General features: G+C 41.6%; 2 protein-coding genes across 2 annotated transcripts in view; both read right to left on the reverse strand.

Annotated features, from left to right (window-relative positions):
* Window positions 1-12,719: 12,719 nt before the first annotated feature.
* On the reverse strand, window positions 12,720-14,433 carry LOC111953180 (ADP-ribosylation factor-like protein 4C). The gene has a single exon (XM_023972276.2). The coding sequence runs from the start codon at window positions 13,895-13,897 to the stop codon at window positions 13,319-13,321; it is 579 nt and encodes a 192-aa protein (XP_023828044.1). The 5' UTR covers window positions 13,898-14,433; the 3' UTR covers window positions 12,720-13,318.
* A 7,591-nt stretch (window positions 14,434-22,024) lies between these two features.
* The window catches only part of LOC111953776 (SH3 domain-binding protein 4-A-like), a 28,290-nt gene continuing 23,972 nt past the window's right edge, over window positions 22,025-26,342 (reverse strand). The window contains exons 4-5 of the mRNA XM_023973266.1: window positions 23,948-24,136; window positions 22,025-23,653 (exon numbers count right to left, since the gene is read on the reverse strand). Coding sequence (XP_023829034.1) covers window positions 23,429-23,653; window positions 23,948-24,136 — 414 coding nt within the window. The 3' untranslated portion in view covers window positions 22,025-23,428. The remainder of the gene's footprint in view (window positions 23,654-23,947; window positions 24,137-26,342) is intronic.

The following is a 26,342-nucleotide window of genomic DNA, read 5'->3' on the forward strand; positions in this document are numbered from 1 at the left end:
CTGAATATTTCAGGAAGTGAGAATGAATGACTGAATCCAATCCCTAGCTGGGCTGTGTCCCAAATGGCACCCTATTCCCTATATAACGCACTACTTCTGACCAGAGCCCTATGGGTCCTGGTCAAAAGTAGTGCACTAAATAGGCAATAGGGTGCTATTTGGGACACATCCCTGGTATCCTACAGTAGTTTATCCTAGAGGAACCACTACTTCAGAGATCCAGAATTCCCTTTCATGTTGTATTTAATTGGCCGTGGTGTCTTACTTTAAACTGTAACCCAATAGCTGCAGTCCAGGAGGAATAAGCATTTAGTACACTAATGTTATGGTTGTACATCGTTTTTAATAGATTTATTGTGATCGCTATGCCAAATGACAAGCATTGTGTTTTTCAATTGGCATGCATGATTACGGAGGAAAACATGTTATTACATTGATATTTCAATCTAGAAACTTAATAACCCATTGTAAACAACAGCTTCACAACCCAAATGTATATATGAAATTTGAAGATGACAAGAGGGGTTTTAAATGCTGTTTGTGCAAGACCTTGCATRATCACCACAATAATACTGGATATCACTGTGACTGTAATCTTGTGGTATAATGACAAACAAAACAATATCTCTTTGGTTTGCAAAATAWCACATAATAGTTTTGACTAAGTCAGGTTAAGAAAGTTATATTTCCTCCCTTGTCACGCCCTGGCCTTAGTTATCTTTGTTTTCTTTATTATTTTAGGTCAGGGTGTGACATGGGGGATGTTTGTGTTTTTTGTCTAGTCTAGGGTGTGTGTATTGTCTAGGGGGTTTTGGTAGAGTTCATGGGGTTGTGTTCAGTGTAGGTGTTTATGTAAGTCTATGGTTGCCTGGATTGGTTCTCAATCAGAGACAGCTGTCTATCGTTGTCTCTGATTGGGAGCCATATTTAAGGCAGCCATAGGCATTAGGTAGGTTGTGGGTAATTGTCTATGTTTGACGTTAGTAGCTTGTGTCTGCACTTTTGTTTGTAGCTTCACYGTCGTTTTTTGTTTAGTTTGTATTAGTGTTCGTTTTATCTTCTCAAATAAATAGAAGATGTATCTATATCACGCTGCGCCTTGGTCCTCTCTTTCACCTAAAGACGATCGTGACATCCCTTTGGAACCTGCACTGTACAAAAATGTCCTGTTCTTTTTACGGAAACTTTCTGGCAGCCAGTTGCCTGTAAGTTYCCGTAAAAAAAGGTACTGTATGTRACCATACCATATTTTACGCTATCCATACTGTTTCTGTAATTGATTTACTGTACCAATAATTATATTGTAGTKGCTTTACGGTAACAAATACTCTTATGGTAATCTTTGGTACCGTTGTTTTACTTTAAGTGCCAGAAAGTTACTGTAAAATGTACTGTATTATACTGTAAAAATGTAAATTCCACTTTAATTGTAATGAATGAATGGAGGAATTAATTAAATTCATTGGGGGGAGGTCATGCTTGTTTTTTACATTATTTTACTGTAATTACAGGACTCTACATGCTTTGTAAGTAGGAAACCTGCAAAATCGCAGTGTATCAAATACTTGTTCTTCCCACTGTAGCTTTTTCTTTGCAACTCTGCCTAGAAGGCCAGCATCCCGGAGTCTCCTCTTCACTGTTGACGTTGAGACGTTTTGCGGGTACTATTTACGAAGCTGCGAGTTGAGGACTTGTGAGGCGTCTGTTTCACAAACTAGACACTCTAATGTACTTGTCCTCCTGCTCAGTTGTGCACCGGGGCCTCCCACTCACCTTTCTATTCTGTGTTAGAGACAGTTTGCGCTGTTCTGTGAAGGGAGTAGTACACAGCGTTGTACGAGATCTTCAGTTTCTTTGGCAATTTCTCACATGGAATAGCCTTCATTTCTCAGAACAAGAATGACTAACGAGTTTCAGAAGAAAGTTATTTTGTTTCTAGACATTTTGAGCCTGTAATCGAACCACAAATGCTGATGCTCCAGATACTCAACTAGTCTAAAGAAGGCCAGTTTATTGCTCTTTAACTAGAACAATAGTTTTCAGCTGTGCTAACATAATTGCAAAAGGGTTTTCTAATGATCAATTAACCTTTTAAAATGATAAACTTGGATTAGCTAAAACAATGTGCCATTGGAAGACAGGAGTGATGGTTGCTGATAATGGGCCTCTGTACGTCTATGTAGATATTCAAAAAAATATTATCTGTTTCCAGCTACAATAGTCATTTACAACATTAACAATGTCTACACTGTATTTCTGATCAATTTGATGTTATTTTAATGGACAAAAAATGTGCTTTTCTTTCAAAAACAAGGACATTTGTAAGTAACCCAAACTTTTGAAGGTAGTGTATATAAAATATTTATGAAATCATATCATATTTTTTAGAGGCCTTATCAAAGGCTTCCAAACTAAGCATTGACTACAGTGCAAAACAGTAGTGATGGGTCGTTCGCGAACGAGTCGGCTCTTGTAGGTGAACAGAAGAGCGAATCTATTTATAACAAATATAAAAAAAATGATATGAATAATCAAAAGATTCAATAGATAGAATTACTAATTCAAAGAACAAAAAAAATAAAATAATAAATTAGGCCTAAATGCTCAAGCGCACACACATTCGTTCTGACTGTCTGCTCAGACTAACAGCCTCACCTGTTGTTCCTGTCAATCAGACACGCAGGTCAACCAGTGACCAAAGATGCGTGGGGAGGGCCGAGCCAACTCACTCACAGTCATACACTTAGCAGCCAAGGAGATAGATGAAGGACAGCTGTGAAAACAACAGCTGGAAAATGAGTCAGAAGCACAGTAGCATTTGGATGCATTTTATAATGTAGATAATGTCAGAACACAGTGTAGAATTTGACAAAACAAAATCTCATATAAGGCCGGCTCTACGCACAACCTACACGGATATGCGAACTGTGCACCCAACTGGAAGCTAGCTGTAGCGGAGCCTTCGAAGAAACTAGGCCTACTAGTAATAGTGGTGGAGCAAGCACCTCAACAAGTGGAGATGTATCCACTCAGTCAAGTAGTCTACTCGCGACCCACAGAACCAGTCTTCTATGGACCAGTTTATGCCAAAGTCTTAGTCTTGTAGCAAACAAGGCAAATTGATATTGCATTGGCTAAAATGATTGCCACGGATTTCCAGACATTTTCGATCGTGAGGACAGATGTTTTAAGAAATCCTAGCATAGTCTAAATCCAATGTACACAATTCCAAAGCAGGAAAACACTTACAAACACTTATTCCACAACTTACGAGAGCACACTGTCACGCCCTGACCGTAGAGATCCTTTTTATTCTCTATTTGGTTGGTCAGGGGTGAGTTTGGGTGGGCATTCTATGTCTGGTGTTCTATGTTGTCTTGTTTTGTATTTTCTATGTGTTTGGCCTGGTATGGTTCTCAATCAGAGGCAGTGTCGTATCGTTGCTCTCTGATTGAGGATCATACTTAGGTAGCTGTTCCACCTGTTTGTGGGTGGTTGTTTCCTGTTAGTGTTTGTTTTTCACCTTTAGGACTGTTCGTTTGTCGTGTTTGTTGTTTTGTCTAGTGTTTCATATTTTAATTAAATAGTATGAACACTTACCACGCTGCACCTTGGTCTCTTCTCCTTCTCGACGAGTGCGTTACACACACAGGCTTCATGTGGGAAAGAGTCTAAAAGCTACTGCAGTTTGCCTTACACTGACTGCTGGCATCAAGGGTAACCAACTTCTTACATGTCGGTTACATGTCACTTCATTGAAGATTTTTGTGCTAGCTGTCTTCTGGACTGCTTTGAGTTCAGCGCTGACACACCTCAGAGAACTTGGCAGAGGAACTGTGAGAGTGGCCAGAGAATGGCAAGTAGATGGAAAAGTGGTCTGTTGTGTTAGCGACAATGCAGCTGGCATAACCAAAGCCATGAAATTTTTAAATGGACCATCATCCATGTCTTGCCACACAATCAACCTGATTGTAAGAGATGCTTCTGAAGGTGATGAAGCCACTGTGGACAAAGTGAAAGCAGCTGTGGAATACTTCCACAGGAGCACAGTAGTGCTGAAAAATTAAGTCCAACACAACCAGATGGGGATCTGAGCTGAGGCTAAACAGAACTGCACTACAAGGTAGAATTCAAAATGTTATATGTTGAAGTGGTTTCTTGAGTCAAATGATGCCATCATCTCTACCCTGGCCATTGTCAATGCACCTGTTGATGCATTCTGACCCAAGAGGAATGGGAGGTGGTGAGGAATGTTGCAGAGTCCTGGAACCCTTTGAGCTGGTCACTGTGGAGATCAGGGGAGAGGTACAGTAAGCAGTTATTACTACATATTAGTTCATCCAATATTATATATGCATATGAGCAGTAGATGAGAATGTAGTATCAGTGGACAAAACATGAACCTGACCTAATAAGTTACTGTTCTCTCTTTTCAGCTATGTGACAGCCTCAAAAATGATACACTTGTGTAAGGGTCTGCAGCGAATCACAGCCAGTCTCCAGAGAGAAGCAAATGTACCCACAGGACATGTGACAGACTTGATGGACYCCCTATGTTCATCAACGGACAGAAAGTTCCACAGAATGGAATATAATCACGTGCTATCAGAAACCGCTGCACTTGACCCCAGGTTTAAGAAGTTAGGCTTCAGTGATGTTTGAGCGATTGATGAGGCTCTTCAAAGAATAACCTCAGCAGCAGGGAGGGACAGCCCCAGCAGTCAGCTGGCTCAGGCATGAGGGCAACAGGAAGAAGAGGGAGCAGATGGAGCAGAAGCACCAGCAGTAGTGCCACAAACGTCTGCTGTTTGGATGCTGTTTGACGAGAGAGCAACTGGGGATGCAGCACGAAGGAATCCCTCAGCAGATGCCATAATGGAGGTCCGATCCTATTTGGAGGAGCCCCAAATAGCTCAGAGGATCTGCAGATCCAGGACAGGGAGACTCTACATAGTGGCCTCATCCGTTCCCTCTGAGAGGGTCTTCTCGAAAACGGGACAAATAATTACTGAGAGAAGAAACCGCATCAGCCCCTCGAAAGTGAGGCAGCTTGCAMTTCTGAATGCAAATCTCTCATAAAAGCAAAATATGGTCAGCATTTCTGTGTGCTGCTGGTTATAACATGGCAATAAAGAAGAGAGAGAAAAGAGGGACCAGTTTAATGTTTTAAGTGTGATGCTGCAGTTTTGCACATTGTTATGTATTTTTCTTTGATACGGTGCAATATTCTATTATGCTGTTCAGATTGTATTCGTTTTGAATTGTTACATTTATATGCACTTTGTTTATATACATTAAAAAGTTATACTTTAAAATATGTTAATGAGCCAGAAACAACAATACCATGCACCCACTAGTGGATAAAAAGGTTTTAGGTGCTCTAAAAATACAGTAGGGTACTGTATTCTGTGGAGTGAAATTACAGGACCATTCGAAATACAAGACGTCTTTACAGTAATTTACTGTTAAACTACTACTGTTCATTGGCATTTTTTGTATAATTCACCAGTTATGCCTAAAACCAGAGTCCATAGCGATTTACGGCAATTTACTGTTAATAATTAATACTTTACCGTTCGGTTTATTCAGTGGCGAACCGTGACTATTGGAGCTAGGCTCTCAGTTGCGGAAAAAGATCTGACATCATACATATAAATGGATGASTCGTATGCTTGTGTATTTCAGAGCATGACTTGAGACCTTTCTTTTGCAGACCTACATAGGAGAAGCAATTCTTTGATGACAGAATCAAACGGTCCTAAGCCACYCCRRGGTTGTGGCTCGCAGAAGCAGCACACGTACACAACGGTTGCAAATATCGATAGCAGGAACCAGGTTAGACGAAAATACGGTTGCYTCTTTTCAAAGAAACATTTGCCTAAACAAACAGTCACTCAATGAGTGGCGGAATAAGTGCAACCYCACAACTACTCACATTGTTTCAAGACCACGGACAGTATATGCTGTCAGAGAGAAAAATGTAGCGCTGTTTTCGATGTTCTATCTCCAGCATGCAACATTAAAGAAATGCACCACAACATGTACCCAGTACTTCCAATTGCAACGTCGCAACGCCGTTACCTTTGTTTTTACCACACAACCAGTGATCTAAAATTGKAATATTTTACACATTGTATTCAAAATGATATGAAGCTTGTCTTTTGATTTTAAATCCGAAGTAAGTTATTTTTCGATTGAGATCAAAGCCAGGGCTGACAGTCGGGCCTGTCCAGTGGTGTTCCTGGAATATGTCTTGATCCTTTTTAGTGCAGAAAATGTTCTTTCTACTGATGCAGTGGACACRGGAAGGGTCAAAACTAGACAGGTAAGCAGATACAATTGGTGCATACTATCAATTAGTCTCTTCTGCTGGAGAAAGTGGAGCAGATCAGCCGGGCTCTTACCCTCGAAGTCAGACGTTGAGTACATAACGGTGAGTTCTGTTTTAAGCCACGGCAAATCAAAATTAGGGCCATAGCTTTCCTCGAAACTTGAGAACGCAGCGTTTGGAAAGTTGGGCGTTTCCCTATATATTGGGAACTTTTGTGGGTCAAGGAGGGCAAGGAACATGAGCCTTTCATGGTCATTGAACCTGTTTCTTAGCTGAGTGACAATGTTGTCGATGATCGCACTGTGTAGCTGTTGGTAATGCCCGCGAACGTCTCCTTGCATATGTGTCCTGCACCCCTTGGAACTCCGGTTTAACACACGGTGTCCTCGTAGATGGAATCGAATTGTCCTTTTTCCCTCTCTGTGGTGTTGCAGAAGTCGTCCACCCTAGACAAGCAGAACTGCATGTCAAACTCCCTGTTCTGCAATATTCCAAACACAACGTCGGAGTATGCAAATAGGGAGTAGAACGCAGATAGCAGGAAGCACAACTTGAAGCTTGTCAGGTGCGTCATGTATCCATCTGCGCTGTGAACCGTGTCTTCATCAGAATCATCGTGATGGTCCACTATATATTCAAAGAGTTCAATGAATTCTGCCTTTTTTTCATACACAGTGCAAACTAAGCGTGAGGAGAAATTCCATCGCGTTGGCGCCACTCTGGGTAGTCTTCACTGGCATATTTCATCCAGTAGTTTTGTTTGTTTGACAGATCTTGAGAAAAACGCTGCTAACCCGACCAAGATGAGAAAAAAAATCTTGCATTCTTTTAGTTTACCAGCCCCTTGTGACATTACCAGATTAACCTCTAATTCCTRCCAAACCCGGATCCGGGAGCACCCCATCAGTAAAAAAGCTGACTAGCATAGCCTAGCATAGCGTCACAAGTAAATACTAGCATCTAAATATCATTAAATCACAAGTCCAAGACACAAAGATGAAAGATACACAATCTATGTGAATTCCAGCCATTCATTTCTGAATTTTTAAATTTTTTACCAGGGCAGACACAATATGTAAATCTAATTAGCAACCACGGTTAGCAAAAAAGACACCACTTTTTATTACTCCATCCAAGTAGCTAACTACAAATTCGAACAATAAAAATAAAAAGCCACTACCAAGAACAACTTACATCAATGACAGTCTGATAACATATTTATTTATAGCATATTTTTGTTAGAAAATGTCATATTTCAGGGTATAGTGCATAGTTACCATTGCAGCCCACCATCCCACAACTCCACAAAGCACTTAGAATAACTACAGAAGCACGTATATACCTAATTTACCTCATCAAACAAACATTTCTAAAAATACCAACAGCGGACGCAATTGAAAGACACAGATCTTGTGAATCCAGCAATCAGATTGTTCGTAAGTGTTTACAGCGGAGAAAAAACACAATATAGCTTATATAGCTTACCATCAATAGAAAACATTACAAACAGCATTGATTCAAGCCAAACAAGCGATAACTGTATAAACCACCAAAAATATATTATTTTTTCACTAACCTTCTCAAATTATTCAGATGACAGTCGCTAAAACTCAATATACACCAATGGCAATATTAGAGTTTGTTCGAAAATGTCATATTTTAGCGGCACAAATCGTGTTATAACAATGTGATTAGTGGCCCAAAACTTACAAGCAATCTGTCCGGCGCCATCTTGGAGAGGCACCTATTCTATCGAAAATTTCATAAACTTGACTAAAAAAATACAAGTTGGACAGCAAATGAAAGATAAATTAGTTCTTAATGCAATCGCTGTGTTCGATTTTTTAAATTAACGTTACTGCGCAATACAGCGTGCGCTAAGCGAGACCGCACCATAATTCATGGCGGAATTATTATTGACATTTGTCAACATAAGTACGAATTAACAGCATAAAGACTGTTACTATTGTCTGAGCTTCCATCAGAATCTTGGGCAAGGTGTCCTTTCTCCAGAACAATCGTCTTTGGGTTGAAAGATGTCCTCATGTCCTGTCGAAATAGCCGCTAACGTTAGCCACCCACTGGAGAGGTGTCCAACTCGTGAAAGCGCATCACAAAGAAATCCAGGAAAATCGCAATAAACTGCTATAAACTGCTATAAGTCGGTTTAAATTAACTACCTTATGATGTCTTTAACAACTATAACGAATAAAAACATGACCGGAGATACAGAACTGCTAAAACGAAAGCTTTGCAGGAGGCCATTGTGATGTCCCTGATGCGCCAGGCGCCCAGTTGAAAAGAACGGTACTTCCGTTCCACGGTCTTATATAGGGTCCCAGATTGCGCATCCACTCCATTCAAATTCTCCCGCGTTACTGACATCTAGAGGAAGAACGTATGCAGTGCATGTAGCCCGATGGCTTACATGGGGACTTATAAACTGACCTCAGAACAGGGACCTCGATTTCTGAAATCTCACTCCCTGACAGGAAATGTGCTGCAGAATGAGTTCTGTTTCACTCAGAGAAATAATTCAAACGGTTTTAGAAACTAGAGAGTGTTTTCTATCCAATAGTAATAATAATATGCATATTGTACGAGCAAGAATTGAGTACGAGGCAGTTTAATTTGGGAACGAAATTATTACAGAGTGCAAATAGCACTCCCTATTGCCAAGAGGTTTTTAAGAGTGTGTGCATAGCAATGAATGAACAGAGCTTGCGGGATAGTTTCTTTCACCTTGGCTTGTACTCCGTTTATACCAGAGGCCATGACTGCGGCCCCATTGTAACACTGTGCCACAACTTTGGCCGTGCATTCACACTCCTCCAAAAAGCTGATCATTCTGGCAGCAACCGCTTCTGCCTGTTTATCCTCAGTTACATCCTCAAATTTGAAAAACCTTTCCTTCACACCACCATCGGTAGTGTAACGCAACACATAATACATTTGGGCTACATTACTGATGTCTGTCGTCTCGCCAACCATAATGGTTACAAAGGGAGTTTTCATKAATTCTTCCTTCATGACACCTGTCATTACATTCGCGACCGCGTGTAATCAGGTCATTTTGGATTTTGCTGGAAGTGCCTGTGAACACGGTAGCCATAGCCAACTGGCAGTTTAACGTGCTGTCATACTCAGCCAAGAAATCCAGTATTTCCAAGTAGTTTCCCTTATTAACTGATTCTTTACCCTCATCATGTCCTCTGAATGTTAATTCTTGCTTGCCTAAAAACACAACTGTATGAATAAGTCGCCTTAGAATCTCCCTGTTGTGCCTGACTTTATCATTGTGGGCAAGTGTCTCATTGCGCTGCAGCTTGTTAAGAAGAAGGTCCACTCTTGTTCCCCCAAATGTTTTTAAACTCACTGTGTTGACGAAGTGCTGACTTTGTCAAACAGGCTAAATCTTTGAACCAGTTGTCCAGGTTGAGCTATTATCGGTGCTGAAGAGCAGGCAATTCCAACAGTAAAGCCTTTTTGTCAGCTCACAGAAGGTTATCCACGGATAGCGCTCATAATTATTAACTTGAAAATGCCTTTCAAAACTCTTTTCTCGTTGCACCAAATCAGGCAGTGCAGGAGTTGGTCTCCCGGTCTGTACAATATTTAACCTTTCATTAAAAGTTGAAAAGGGTGCGATGCTAACAATTTAGCCACCACAGCATCCTCAATTACTCTCTCTGCAGTTGCCATCACCATCGTTACATACACTCACTGTAAAAAGATAAGGCTAGAGGGCCTCTAGAGGGCCTTTAGGCATCATACAATTGTCCCACCTATTACAAGACAATTTGTGATTGGTTGATTCTACTGTTATTCCAAAATGCTGCTCTAATTGAAGTCAATGTCAATGACGTTGGCTGGTGTCTTCCATTCAAAGCCTGAGGGCCTAGCCAATGAGCGTTGAAAAATTCTGATTGGATATGTTTTCTCTTGGATATTAACCCTTTAACACAAACTGAATAAATTCAATAGGAAGATCATTACAATTAAAACAAAAAAATATTAAATCAATGAAAACAAAATTACAAATTATAATATATAAAAATATATACAGATTTGTTTCTATCCTTAGGCCCTCTCTGAGGGCGTAGAGGGCCCTGACGGTTCCCCACTGGGTTTGTTGTATAATACTGAAAATAATAAATACAAAAATCATGGTGTGATGTATTTTTGTGTCCCTCCTTTTAACTGCCCCTTTCTTTGAAGGGAACTGGTCTGGGACATCCCATCATCACTGGCTCCTGAGAGGCGCAGCGGTCTAAGGCACTGCATCTCAGTGCTAGAGGCATCATTACAGACACCATGGTTCGAATCCAGGCTGTATCACAACCCGACCGTAATTGGGAGTCCCATAGGACGGCGCACAATTGGCCCAGCGTCGTCCGGATTTTGCCGGTGTAGGTCGTCATTGTAAATAAGAATTTGTTCTTAACTGACTTGCCTAGTTYAATAAAGGTAAAATAAAACAATTATCTGCCTAAATCCATTAGCCTCTATACCTGAGATGTGACTGTGTGCACACATTTTTGTCACACTGTACAAGCAGTTTTTAAATTTAAGAATTAATAATTTATATTGGTATAGCTATTCACTTTTTAAATATTCTACCTACTACTAGAAAAAAATCCCGTTATAACACAGTTGTAAAGATATACTCAGATAAAAACAGTTTCAACACAAATCCTTCTGTATTGGACAAACAGCCAACAATCTCCACATTTAAAATTCTCAGTAAAATTACCTCCACACTTATTAGCATACCATTAAGTGTCAATACCTCTCAGGAAAGAAAATAATAGTATGCACGTTTTGTTAACAAACATTTTTGAAAAAATGAAAAAATGTTTTGTCTTACTGTACATACAGTTTGGTTTTTCTATTGTTGGCTAGCTATAATTCTCCAATAATAATAAAAWAAACAGTAGTACATTTTGTAATTTTTTTATTTATTTAACTACTACCAATGTAGCCGAGGAAGTAGCAATAAGAACGGGGGTGAGTATCATGCTATTGAAGTGAGAACACATAGCATGCAGTCCAAACACTTAAAAGACACACCCTTGTCCACTTACCCTCCCCTTCTGCCCTTGGGGGAATCCCCGTCGCCATATTGGAGGGCGGTTCAAATAGCCAAGCTAGGGAAATTTGCAACGTAATCCTCTCAGCCCTTGTTTTTAGTCGGCTTTGCGAGTGTATAATTATGTTCACTCTGGGGCCTGAAACTCCCCACAATTCAGTTTGCGACGATTCGCGACGATCCGCTAAGAAAAGTCTGCAAAAACATAAAAACAGCATCAATGGAGAAGTCAACATACAAGTGTAAGTAAAAACAAATGCAAATAAGTTCGAAATTGTGCTACTAATGCACACGACGGCACAAACACATCTTGTAAAATGTAAATATGTTTTTGTTTGGTTATCTTTTGGAAATTGTAGAAATAAAACATTTTCCTCCTTCAGAAGTTCCAGCTAGGCAGGCTAACGTTAGTTAGCTAATTAATTTGCTAGCTATCATACAGTAGACTAATAATTATATATTTAATATAAGTAGACTTGCACTCATAATTGACTGTYGCGCATATATGAAAAGACAATCATTATATGAAAACACAATCATCGCAGGATGAACGAGTGATGAATTTCCGGCCAAGGGTGGTCCATTTAAAAATCATTCCTTCCTCCCTTTCCCTGCAAGGGTATACTTGTCCGACGTCACGAAACGTCATCAGAAGTGTCCACTTAATTTGAGGGCTGAGGGGATCGGGTGTGTCTTTTAAGTATTTGGACTGCAAACATAATGTGTCATGGGTTGCACCTCCATCATGTCGTTACCATTGTTATCAACGTTCTACAGATACCGCAGCATATTGATGTCAGACTGATTTAATGCACAGTCTTTCTGAACAGGGGCTAGTGACTGTTTCGTTAAAATTACACTATAGTGGCCTGGAAATGCGATGGTATTCCTAAAGYAGACAAATAATTAGTAGAAAACAACTTTGCCATCATTATGATGTCGTCAAGTTTACTTGAGAGAGATGGACATGTTGTCGTGAGATAGCAAAGTTTGTCAGAAATAGGTAACAACGCTAACGTTAGCTAGCAACAAAATGTTTGCGCTCCCTTCGATCTTAGCTAGCTAGCTAAAGTTATACTGCATCTAAAGTCAATCTGGCGACATAACAATAATGACAAAAGCTGTTCCTACTAATTATTTGCCTCCTTTCGGAATGTCATCGTGTTTCCAAGCCACAGTAATGCACTTTAGACTAAATCTTCCTTGGCACTTTTGACACTGCATTGAGTAGAATGCTCAGCTGGGCATCAGTCATAAAACAAACATTCAAAACAATATGTGTGAACGAAACGTGCAAAATAGGAATAGCCTTTTTTATTTGAAAGACACATTAAACTCAATATAGGCTATTGTATTCTACTATAAAACAGCACTGTTTGCCCAGTTATCAAAGGAYTAGGGGAAATATTAGAACGAAATGGACGGTCTCTCTCAAAATYTGTTAGTAACATAAACAGAGCATGCAAAGTGGAAAAATTATAAGTACATTATAAGCACATTGATATTGATTAATGACGTTCATTCCAATCTGGAAATAATYTGGGCTACTCCAGTCTGTCAAAAAGTGCTGTGTAGGGCATTRACTCTCCAGGGGAAAAAACTATTGACAAGAAAATACTGTGAAGCAGCAACAAACAGGTACCAGCCTGTCATGGACATTTCTGATAGCAGAGGCAAGTTTTTATTTTCCTCCCTATGTGTTACTGAATGTAACAGCACAGCTAAAAGTGACTAACTTCACCAATAACCCCAAAGCTATACAGTGTATCATTAAAAAAAACACTGCAAGTGTAACAGTCTGCATAACAAAAATCACCTGACATACCTACTACAGCAAAAGTCATGGTACAGTAGCAGACAGCTCAGAAGATAGGGGTCAACTTTACAGTAATGAGTCTTTATCTCTTTTTCTTTTGTTTCAATGATRTCCTTCGTTTCACAATCATTTCATACAGTTGATCCATGCCTTCATGGAGCCCTTCACCGATGATGGCACATGCAGGCTGGACATGGTAAGTGGTAGAAGGGCTGAGCTCATGCAGTGCCAGTTGCTTCTCAATCTCATGGACAGGCAGAGACTTGGGCAAGTCCTGCTTATTGGCTATCACCAGTAGTGGAGTCCCTTGGTTTTCTGCGAATTTGGTAACTTTATGCAGTTCTGTTTTGGCTTCCTCTAGTCTGTCCACGTCCACTGAGTCCACTACGTAAATAATGCCATCCGTGCACCGACTGTACGATTTCCATAACGGTCTTAGTTTCTCCTGTCCCCCGACGTCCCAAAAATGACAACTGATCCCTTTGGCGGTACCGTTACTTAGTTTGATCCTCTCGGTGTTAAATCCGATTGTGGGAACAGTGTTCACAAATTCGTTGAATTTCAGGCGGTACAGGACAGTCGTTTTACCGGCGGAATCTAAACCCAGCAAGACAATATGCAGGGACTGAAAAGCAGCTATGTTAGAAAAACTGTTACCCATTTTACGCACTGGTGAATGAGAAGTCAAATAAGAGGCACCTGCTTTATGCTAAGCATACATACGGGCTATATCTTTCTTAGATCTCTATGAAAAAAAATATCTGTTGTTCCATCTTCTGCTATTGCATTCTGCAAGCACGCATTTCTCAAGGTAGATAACCTGTATGGATTGGAGAAGAGCGCACGGTCACAATGAAATACTATCKGAGATTGTTATTGTCATCAGTCCCCTTGGTCTATAAAAGCTGCGGTGGATGCAGTCACCTCTGGCACGTTGGCTCCCGACGCATACAGCTGCAGCAACAAATGCAATTCAGTAATCGGATGCTGCCTAACAATCCACCACGAGTTGTTGTATTAACATCTCATCTTGAAGTTAATTAATATGCAAATGRTGACCTTCTCTGATGAGGCCAGGTAGCCGGAAGTCAGAACATTTCTGTTATCGGCGAAAAAAAGAACACCCCGACGCGAAGCGCTGTGGAGAGACTGTTGGTTCACAAGGTTGCCACAGTGGTTACCATTCAGCGTTGCGCACACACATTAGTCTACTACACTAGGAGACTCCGCCTTCGCGTAGCAGACAAATCAGGAATGTTATAGACTTCAGCTTGGAGGGGCGAAACTTCACATTACCAGTGCCACATGTGCATAGCGGCAAGCAACCTGCACCAAGGGYAACGAAACCTCAAGGTTGCAAAACCTTGTACAGTGTTATGTTTATTTATTCATTCATTTATTTATTAAAATACATTCCTGGCACCTTTGTAGGCTATGACATACAGATACAAATAAAGATATAAATTAAGAATATGCAGTCCTATGACATGACATGAGTACTGCACCATAACTGAGGAGGTGGAGTTTAGACACACATTTTTGCCAGGTGTTTTTCTTCTTTTTTTTTGCCAGGTAGGCCTATTGCCTTTTTTTTATGACCCCATGGCAAGTTCTATTGAATGACCCATGGCACGTAGGCCTACATTTACAGCACATTACAAAAAAAATGCATGTGTTGAAAATATTCACCACTAGATGTCAGGACAACTCCTCAGTAGGCTTCCAGTTCCATCCTTCAGCTTTATAGCAAACTAAGTGGCAGGGCTGCCTTTTTTTTAATTGTTTTTCAAATTAAGGAGTGGGCCTTTAATGTACAGCCTGCCTCAGGGGTTATTAAGTAGGCACCTAATTAATATTTTCTCCATTTATCACAGTTCAGCCAGGGCTGCTTTCATTTTCGGATCAGCCTTTCCTAATCATATATGAGACAATTTAGGGTAGGACTATTAGTGTATGCCTATGCTTTGTAACTAAATAGTTTATGCATAAATACACACACTGCAACATATAGACTTTTTGGCTAATAGGCTATATATTTTGTTTCTTCATACAAAAAACGTTTTATCCCAAAAAAGACAAACTAATTATGCAGCTCGACTCAAGGCATGAGAGAGAGAGAGAGATAGTAAAGAATGATGCTCCCATTAGGATGCAGTCAAGGGAGGCCTTTCTAACTATCTAACTGCGCAATCTGACTCAACAGGGCCGTGTTCCCCACAAGTTGCTTTATATCCTTGCGTGGCTCATTGATGCAGCTTGTGGTGGGAGCTGGGATCAATAAAATTAAGAAAGCTGAGACTCTTAACAAATACACACATTGCAAATAATGAAGCCCTATCCAGCTCTCTATAGGAAGACAATAAAAGTCTCTCTCTCTCTCTCTCTCTCTCTCTCTCTCTCTCTCCTCTCTCTCTCTCTCTCTCTCTCTCTCTCTCTCTCCATGTGAAATGTCACTTCTTTATTGGTGTTTAACCAGTCCTACTGCCTGACACCTGAGACACCCTTCCAGCCAGGCCGGCTCATGCATTTTACAGTAGCTCTAATGTAAAGGGCTTCAGTGGCAAAAGGAGGCATCAGCAACATTGATTTCCTTCCAGTTCTCTCGGTTTGCGTCTCAACTGGCAGTCTTTTCCCTATGTAGTGCACAACTTTATACCAGAGCCCCATTGGAWGTGGTCAAAAGTAGTGCACTATGTAGGGAATAGGGTGCCATTTGGGACACAGTTGTTACTGCAGTTTTGATGGGGCAAATAATGACACAGGCCAAGTTTGCTTGGCGTTCTTGAAGGCTTGTAGCGTTTCTGCCAATACCGCAATCATCACTTTGTAGCCCAAATCTTATCTTACTATGTAATGTAGTTGTCATTTTTGGTTTAACTCTCAAGGTTCCAGAACTTTCTTTTAATTCATGTTGTACATTGTTCGTTTTAAAAGAACATTTGGTGGCAAACAAAGTGATTTTAGTAGCCTACGGTTTCTGTATATTACACCTGAAAGCCTGATTAACAGCTAAATGAGGATACACTTAATGTTCTAACTTCCACTCTATCTAGTTCTACGTTCAGCGAGGTTTGACATTTCTCCTTCTCTGATATCGACCCCACACACTCCGATGTCCCTTGACTTTGTCTTCCACTRCATTTCCAGTGTACCTGGTACTGCCTCTGCTATGGTCCAGCGGACACAGCCTGCCTGCAGAGGAGAGGGTACACTACAGGTGGAGGGAGAAACAGTGCTGAAACACGGCTGCTTTTTTCAGTAGGGAAACRGGAGTAAAATGGATACCACACACACACACACATGCACAGACCCATTCGCAAACATACAGTCGTGGCCAAAAGTTTTGAGAATGTCACAAATATTCATTTTCACAAAGTTTGCAGCTTCAATGTCTTTAGATATTTTTGTCAGATGTTACTATGGAATACTGAAGTATAATTACAAGCATTTCGTAAGTGTCAAAGGCTTTTATTGACAATTACATGAAGTTGATGCAAAGAGTCATTATTTGCAGTGTTGAACCTTCTTTTTCAAGACCTCTGCAATCCGCCCTGGCATGCTGTAGATTAACTTCTGGGACGCATCCTAATCAATGCTTGGAGTTTGTCAGAATTTGTGTTATTTTTTGTCCACCCGCGTCTTGAGGATTGACCACAAGTTCTCAATGGGATTAAGGTCTGGGGAGTTTCCTGGCCATGGACCCAAAATATCGATGTTTTGTTCCCCGAGCCACTTAGTTATCACTTTTGCCTTATGGCAAGGTGCTCCATCATGCTGGAAAGGCATTGTTCGTCACCGAACTGTTCCTGGATGGTTGGGAGAAGTTGCTCTCGGAGGATGTGTTGGTACCATTCTTTATTCATGGCTGTGTTCTTAGGCAAACTTGTGAGTGAGCCCACTCCCTTGGCTGAGGAGCAACCCCACACATGAATGGTCTCAGGATGCTTTACTGTTGGCATGACACAGGACTGATGTGCTTCTCCAAGCTTTTTTCCGGATGCCCCAAACAATCGGAAAGGGGATTCATCAGAGAAAATGACTTTACCCCAGTCCTCAGCAGTCCAATCCCTGTACCTTTTGCAGAATATCAGTCTGTCCCTGATGTTTTTCCTGAAGAGAAGTGGCTTCTTTGCTGCCCTTCTTGACACCAGGCGATCCTCCAAAAGTCTTCGCCTCACTGTGCGTGCAGATTCACTCACACCTGCCCGCTGCATTTCCTGAGTAAGCTCTGTACTGGTGGTGCCCCGATCCCGCAGCTGAATCAACTTTAGGAGACGGCCCTAGCGCTTGCTGGACTTTCTTGGGCGCCCTGAAGCCTTCTTCACAACAATTGAACCACTCTCCTTGAAGTTCTTGATGATCCGATAAATGGTTGATTTAGGTGCAATCTTACTGGCAGCAATATCCTTGCCTGTGAAGCCCTTTTTGTGCAAAGCAATGATGACGGCACGRGTTTCCTTGCAGGTAACCATGATTGACAGAGGAAGAACAATGATTTCAAGCACCACACTCCTTTTGAAGCTTCCAGTCTGTTATTCGAACTCAATCAGCATGACAGAGTGATCTCCAGCCTTGTCCTCGTCAACACTCACACCTGTGTTAACGAGAGAATCACTGACATGATGTCAGCTGGTCCTTTGTGGCAGGGCTGAAATGTAGTGGAAATGTTTTTGGGGGATTCAGTTCATTTGCATGGCAAAGAGGGACTTTTCAATTAATTGCAATTCATCTGATCACTCTTCATAACATTCTGGAGTATATGCAAATTGCCATCATACAAACTGAGGCAGCAGACTTTGTGAAAATTAATATTTGTGTCATTCTCAAAAATGTTGGCCACGACTGTACATACACACGCACGCATCTACAGAAACACATACTGCTGTTGTGAAGCAGGATTTGCGTCTTTATCCAAAAATGTAGTTAACAGGAAAAAATTACGTTTATTCCATTCAATTCTATTAAATTATGTTTGTTTATAGATTAAATCAAACGTGGCAGCCTGTCACGTACTCACACTTCCTTAGAGGAGCTTGAAATGGTGTGTGGATTAYAATAACATACATATTGACATGGAAAGCAACACACTCAACACATCTGAACACATGGGACCCATTCTGTTGCTAGGCACTGGCCATTTCAAGAGCCTTGAAGTGTTCCTGAGACGAAAGGAAACGTGTCAAGGTATAGACACAACAAGGATGCATTCAATGGAGAATAGRAACACCCAGTATACTTAGTTCAGAGTTCGGACTTAAGAAACGATAAAGGTTAAAACCATAGAGATACAATACAATACAATACAATTTCATTCTGTGGCTAAAACACAAAACAGCCTATTTTGAATGACTGTATGGCAGAAATCTACTGTAGGCTAAATGAAATGAAACTCATGTGTTTAGAAACAATTACTGCAGCACTCCTGGTATAATCACTTTCTCATTCTGAGAGGTTAGAAGAGGGGATTGTCTAATAACCTCCTATTGATTATTTAAAAAATGCAAAAAATGTAACCATTATTTAACAAGGCAAGTCAGTTAAGAACAAACTCTTATTTACAATGACGGCCCACCCCGGCCAAACCCGGACGACGCTGGACCAATTGTGCGCCGCCCTATGGGACTCCCAATCCCGGGCGGATGTGATGCAGCCTGGATTGGAGAGAGAGAGAGAGAGAGACAGAGAGAGGAAGAGAAAGAGGGAGATAGTCTCCCTTCGCTGCTGAACCAGTGAGACCTTTACTTAAAGAGTGTCCCCTTTGTGCCATGGGTGTCCAGGCCATTCCCTCCTGTCCTGTCCTCCTCCRGTCCTCCTGACTGTACTCTTACTCTCGTGTGCTGACACCTGACAGTGTGATATACAGAAATCTACAAGACTCCATGGGACATTAGTAAGAAAGTGAACAGGAAAAGTAAAAACAAGGCCATTTGGTATACTACTTAGGACAGCATTTTTATATGACCAGGCCTAGAGAGTAACTAGCCTACACTGGTTTCATCTGAAACTAGGTTAGCAGGCTTTTGTTGCCTGGTTAGGTTATTTATTTTGCACAGATAAAATATTGTTGAATATTGTAGAAACATTGAGTTGAAATCAACAGGATTTAAGATGATTACTMTGTGTAGTGTTGTAGTGTGTAGACCCTCCCCCTCTCTCTCCCTCGGTGTCAGGCTGTTGGCAGTAGAAGCTCAAGTGCTTTCCCCCTCTTCTCAGACAGAGGCAAGCTCACTCCCTTGGCAAGTGTTTATATGGAGAGGTTACCATGGAGACAGKAAATCATCAATAGAGCACATTCAGCCAATATGTTCTCCCTTCCTATAAAGTCACATACACACGCATGTACGGACGCACACACACACACACACAAGGAGACAGGGACAGAGGTGATTATTCATGATCCCAGGGAGACAGGATATGAAATCTAACAACATTTAGTAAATGGGACAAGCATTGCKCTCAGCTCACAACATCTTCCATCGTTAGACTAATGATCACATCATCATTACCTCAAAAGGGCTTCCTACATTAGAAAACCCACTAGCCTAGGCACCTCTTGACAATAACAGTTKATTTACAGTTTGAGAAATTAAAGAACACATGAGGTGAAACATGGGCCTGGGAAACTAAACCCCTGCCCTGTCCCAAGCTGAGGAATTGAAGCTTATCTGAGAAAGTGATGATTGTAGGCCTGCTTTGCATTTGTACTTTGCATTTGCGTGAGGATTTCTTTCACAGCCATCCTCAATGTCCCAATACACTGTGTATGGTRTGGGRTGGCCTTAGTGTCTCATGGGCATTCATTGGTTTATGCATGATTCACAAGCAGAGGGTCGAACCCCAGACAATGGCGTGACCCTCTCTCTGAGCACACACGAGGCCATTGAGCTGTAACCAGGCGACGGGCAGGAAGGAATGTTCATCGCCATGGCGACTCATATGGAAGCAGGAGGAAGGGAACTGAAGGTGCCCCTCCGTCACCATGGGGAGTCTGTCTCCGTTAGGGAGGAATAATTATCAAAGCTTTAGTCTAATTAATTAACCCCATTATTACTATAAAAAGGTGCGACAGGACACAGTTACACAATAATAGACGTGATCTATACGTTTAGGAATGCAACGGTGTCTGGCCACTCTTCTCCTTCTCTTTTTTGCTCCCCCTCTTTCTCTTTCATCCCCCTCTCTTTTGATTGAGGGGGTGMCACATTTAGATCAGAGCTATGGAAATGACATTGATTCAACTGCTGCAGTGCCCTTTGCTAGGCTCTAATGAGAGCTCTACCTTCAATACTGGGTACAGAGAAAGTTTCATATATTTAAACATCCTTCTACTTAACTATGTGTAATACCTTGGCTTCGGTAGCCACGCTCGTATCGCTTGAACTCAGATAAACCAAGGCCTCCCATGAACTCAAACAACTAGTGACGCAGGGCCTAATCCAAGCGCTAGTCATATCCCGTRTGGACTACTGCAACTATCTGTTGGCTGGGCTRCCCYCTTGTGCCATCAAACCCCTGCAACTTATRCAAAATGCCACAGCCCATCTGGTTTTCAACCTTCCCAAGTTTTCTCATGTCACCACTCCACTGGCTTCCAGTCGAAGCTGCATCCACTACAAGACCATGGTGCTTGCCTACGGAGCAGCCAGGGGAACTGCCCTTCCTTCAGGCTCTGGTCAAACCTTATATCCCAACTTGGCTCTCCAACCCCTCAGCCCAGTCAAAGTTCTTCTATGTCCTGGCACCCCAATGGTGGAACCAGCTTCCCCCTGGTGCTAGGACACCAGAGTRCCTGTKCATCTTCCYAAAACGTCTGAAACCCTACACTTAAAAATAAAAAGGTGCTATCTAGAACCTAAAAGGGTTCTTCGSKTGTTTCCATTGGGGAACCCTTTGAAAAACCCGTTTGGTTCCAAATAGAACCGTTTTTGGTTCCATGTATAACTCTTTCCACAGAGGTTTCTACATGAAACCCCAAATAGTTCTACCTGGAACCAAACAAGGGTCTCTAATGGGGACAGGCCAAGAACCCTTATTGAAACCTTTTTTCTAAGAGTATCTTAAATAAGACTGTCTTTGCTCATAACTTCTTTATTGAGGAAGAATTTACTTACTACGACTGTGATACAGTATGTGGTCGTCTCACATTGCTATCTTAAGATGAATGCACCAACTGTAAGTTGCTCTGGATYAGAGCGTCTGCTAAATTACTAAAATGTCAAATGTAACTAAGAGGCAGTTGCTGCAACCCAATCTCACTTTTTGATGGCATAATTTGACATTTGACTGCAGCCTCGCAATTAGACCTTGGCGCAAGTTGGATGAACGTCAAGACTGGAAATTAGTTTGTGAGATCCTGTTGCATACAGTATTTAATCCATCCATATATTACTGTGATTTGTTGTTCATTATAATATCTTTGTGTTTTCATTKATTCCAGAATTGTTTTAGCTTAATTCATTAATCAGTTACCTCATTAAAAGTACKWTTTTTATGGAAATGSAAAAGAAATTGGATTCCTTTTGCAAGTCTAKAATTAATTGTGTTATTTATCTACAGTATGAGATTGATCTCATGAATCAGCCTGATGCAAATGCTTAGGAATGCCTTAAATGAGCAAYCAAGCCAACTGGCCACTAGCCCAAGAGTCCAATAKCTCCTCCCCAGAAAACACTGTAGCCTAGGTTACTCTGTCACTGTGCTGCTTTGTGTAGAGCCATACGGAGACAAATTATGTTTAKTAATGTCTGTGAATGTAGAATCACGGAACACAAATTCCGACCATGAAAGCTGCACACTTCCTGACAGAGGCACTTTAGAATTGTCAGCCATTTTATTGAGTTACTACGAACCAACAGGTAAAGACAACAACTAATAGAGGCATCGATGTGCAGAACTTGTCAATCTGTACCGTCACAGACCAGTGTGACAATTTAACTACGCAAATAATACTATGAACATTTAATCTGAAATTCACAAAACATACAAAATACAGCTCTTGCACTGAAAACATACAGTAGCGTTACATGAAGAGGAAGAATGTATAAAGATTAAAATCTCCAGAGTTTGAGCCTTTGATTGATAAGGGTGTCATTGAAAATGCAAAACACAGCAACCAAAATATATTCATGAGCAAATCAAGGACAAAAAAGGCTTCATTAGTTCACAAGCTTCAAAATGGCGGACCAAACCATTTTTAAACCATCACATCTAATTGAATTCCTCAAAAGAATTGTTCATTCCGTTACTGCCMGTTAAAACAAATGAAATAAAGAGACCATATCGTGAGGTAATTCTGCATTTACATTTTCAGAAAACAAAGAGAAAAGATCCTTGTTGGATACATTATGTAATTAGTATTCAAATTTTTGTGGCACTGCATTTTGTCCTAAAGTGAACATAGAGGAAACTAACCAAAGGGGGTTTATTCTGAACTGATGATACTTTTGTGAAGAACAATAAGCTGTGATCTAGGCTAGCACCTAACTGTTTTGGCAAGCAAAAAGTACAAAGAGCAGTCAAAAAMAGATTTTAAGCACAGGAACACTTAAGGGGGATAGAAATAGAAATCAGAAGTGATTGCGTATAATATAATGCACTTCATAAATCAAGTTTCTGTACATTTTTCATTTGAAATATATATATTTCTATATATTTAGTGAAAAAAAAAGCCATAAAAATGAGTCCTATGCCACTTTCTGTAGAAAAAATGCGTAGCAAAAGACAATACAGATTAATAACCACCCTTTAGAAATTGATTGAAACATCAACCGTTATGAAATCACATCGATATTGTGGCTTAATAATAATCTACTCTAAATTCCAATGAGAGTGTTGAGTGTTTAACCCGCCAGAGAAATGGACCTACAGTAACATGTGCTCTGTGTGAAGTGGTGGTTACTGGTTACAAACCATTGTAGTCCTGTGCAAGAGGATGGGAGCAGGGTCAAGAGTTGAACGTTCCTGGTATAACAGCGATGGTCAAMGTGCGATTGGTGATTGGTCATCCTGAGGGCTGGAGGAGGCCAGTAGTAGTCCTGCTGGATCCATAGTGCCAAGCTCCAGAGACTCAGTGTTCATCCTAAATGGCACACTATTCGCTATATATCGCACTACTTTTGACCAGGTTCTTGCAAAAACTAGTGCACTACTACGTAGGGAATAGGATGCCATTTCAGATGTCYATGGTCTCAGATCAAATGGCATAGTCCCCCTGTCCTACAGGGCTGAAGGCAGAGCTGCGTAACGTATCTAGGCTGTTGACCAGAATGAGTGTTCCGGTGAGGTGCTTCCAGCGCTTGGTTATTGGATTCTTCATCCGGTCCAGGCCCAGGTGCAGCTCCTGGATCACGTCCCGGTAGCTGTCCCCGATTTGAGCCGCCCAGGTCAGCAGGAAGTCATAGGCTGGCTTCCACATTGACTGTCAACATAGGATCAATCAATCAATTGACTGTTATAGAACAACCGATCAATCAATCAATAAATCCAATGTACTTATAAAACCCTTCAAGATCAACAAAAGGGACAGAGAATCATTCCAAATGCTTCTAAGGTCAAGTCTGACTGGCTGATATAAGAGAACATTGCACCCAAGAAACTGATAGCAGGGTTAGCATTTTCTCACGTCCATTTTGTTACAGGTCTGAGGCAGTCAATACCGGTCAAACTCAGTAAACGTTACAGTATCTTCGAAGTAATGGMCTGATAATCTCACCTCGTTYTCCACCAGGCCGTTCTTGTCCCTGTGCGGAGCATCGTATTGCTCCATCTGCTGCTTGTTCACCCGGGCCAGCTTCTCCGCCAGCTCCCTCCAGCGCGGGGCCACCTCCACGGCCGTGGTCAGCAGGACAAAGTCCATGATCAGCCTGGCCACCAGACCCTGGCAGTCCATCTTCAACAGGGCCTAGAYGAAAGGCCACACAYAGACAACTTGATTTACTAATTCAAGCTTTTTATTCCTTCCTGGAGCATAGGTCGTCGACGGAAGACAACATTTAGCTACGACACAATAGTTCAACAACACACCCCAAGGACCAGCAATGACACACCATTGTGTCACATAGTGTTCACCATTAAAGGGGTGTGAAGACATGACTCTCTAGACATAGTGAATGGAGTGGGGAGGAACAGCATTAGGGGACCAGGGTATTGTCTTGATACAATACATGTGCGTCTCTAACGACGGCTACATTATCCCTGCCCTATTCTCTAACAAAGCCTGCTGTGAAGTCTGAGGGTGAATTATAGCATGATTCAGAAGAGCCTCTCTAGGTCTTACCACACAAACGCACATATGTGTTGAACAAGAATAAAACCAGGAGGCCAGGGAAAATACACTAGTAATCCCCTCCTCTCTCTACCAGAAACGCCACAGACGAACAGGGGATGAAAGAACGAGAGACTGTAAATCAAGTCTATCGGGATCCCACGAGGAGGTGGGCTGCCATACAGCATGTCTACACTGTGTAGGCTACAACCCAGGAYGGCTATATAATATCAAAGGATAATGGAAAGTACYACCCAGTAAAAACAATATGTTTTATGTACAGGAACTCATGTTTAGAAGTCTGAGKCAACCAGTTAAGAGACTGAGCCTGCCAATAAGAGACTGCATATTTTTTCACCACTATATCTTACAACACAGTTAATACATAAACGTTTTTTCCACTTCAAAGTCTCTTTGGAGAGTTAGCCTGCGACTTGACAGGATCTGCTGAGGCAGGCATACTATCTATATTTTGCACAATACTGTATCTAAATAGAAGAGCCAGCATGTGTTTGCTTTGCAGAAAGAGAATGAGGCATGTGGAGCGTTTAACAACTCAAATCCATATGTTGGTCTGTCAAACTTGGGAGCTGAGTGACTGGGATCTGAGTGACTGGGATCTGAGTGACTGGGAGCTGAGTGACTGGGAGCTGAGTGACTGGGAGCTGAGTGACTGCATCCCAAATGGCACCCTATTCCCTCTATCGGTGTTTCTCAACTCCAGTCCTCCAGTACCCCCAACAGCATATATTTATGTTGTAGCCCCGGACCCATTTAGGGCTTGAATCAGGTGTGCTTGTCCAGGGTTAAAATAAAACGAGTTATGTTGGGGTACTCGAGGACTTGAGTTGGGAAACACTGCTCTATATAGTCCCCTATGGGCTGTGGTCAAAAGTAGGGCACTAACTAGGGAATAGGGTGCTACCGGGACACATACACTGTCTTCAAAGCATTTCAGTGCTACTCRAGTCACCTCMGCCACCTGGCCTGACTCTGAACAGCACTGTTTTAATGAGCTGGCCTCTGTCCTGRGCTGACTGCTGTATCAGGACTCACATTTCTGTCAAAGTTACTAAAATAGGACTGCAGCATAACGTCCACCATCACCACCATCTGTCCGGCTACTGGGCCMGCTTRTACCGCCATCTGCCAACAATGCCAACTGAGTCAACTGTGASTGACACAATGGAGTGGCTCAGTTCYGTCACAGACCTAATGCTGTGTCATTCACAACATCTGGCACCGGTCTGGCAGGGCCAAGGAGTCAACATGGTAGCGTAGTTACTAGMGTGAGTCCCAAATGGCACCCTATACCATATATCAGGGTTATTCAACTCTTACCCTACGAGATTCGGAGCCTACTGGTTTTCTGCTCTACCTGATAATGAATTGCACACACCTGGTGTCCCAGATCTAAATCAGTTCCTGATTAGAGGGGAYCAATTTTWAAAAAATGGTGTGGAACTGGCTTCYAGGTCCAGAGTTGAGTTTGAGGGCCCTATATAGTGCACTACTTTTGACCAGACCCCTATGGAGTGCCATTTGGAGTGCAACTCTAGTTACCATGTCACAGTTCTGACATATAGCCTTCAACCAGCAGGAAGATTAGTTGAATCACTGTCTCTTAAAACCTCTTAACTCAACATCTATCCTCTTAATCCTTCAATCACTTCSTGTCATGGAAACCTCAAACCAAATGACATGTCATTTTCCCATACAGTGCTGAGGAGTTGGGTCATGTATTCCATGGCAGCAGATAAACAATGCTTAAATGCTGCTTAAGTTGTATCCCATAACATGAGCAAACCAAAAACTTTATGATAATGTACTATGGTTCATGCAG

This window comes from Salvelinus sp. IW2-2015, linkage group LG27 (genome assembly GCF_002910315.2).
Source record: "Salvelinus sp. IW2-2015 linkage group LG27, ASM291031v2, whole genome shotgun sequence".
Taxonomy (NCBI): Eukaryota; Metazoa; Chordata; class Actinopteri; order Salmoniformes; family Salmonidae; genus Salvelinus; species Salvelinus sp. IW2-2015.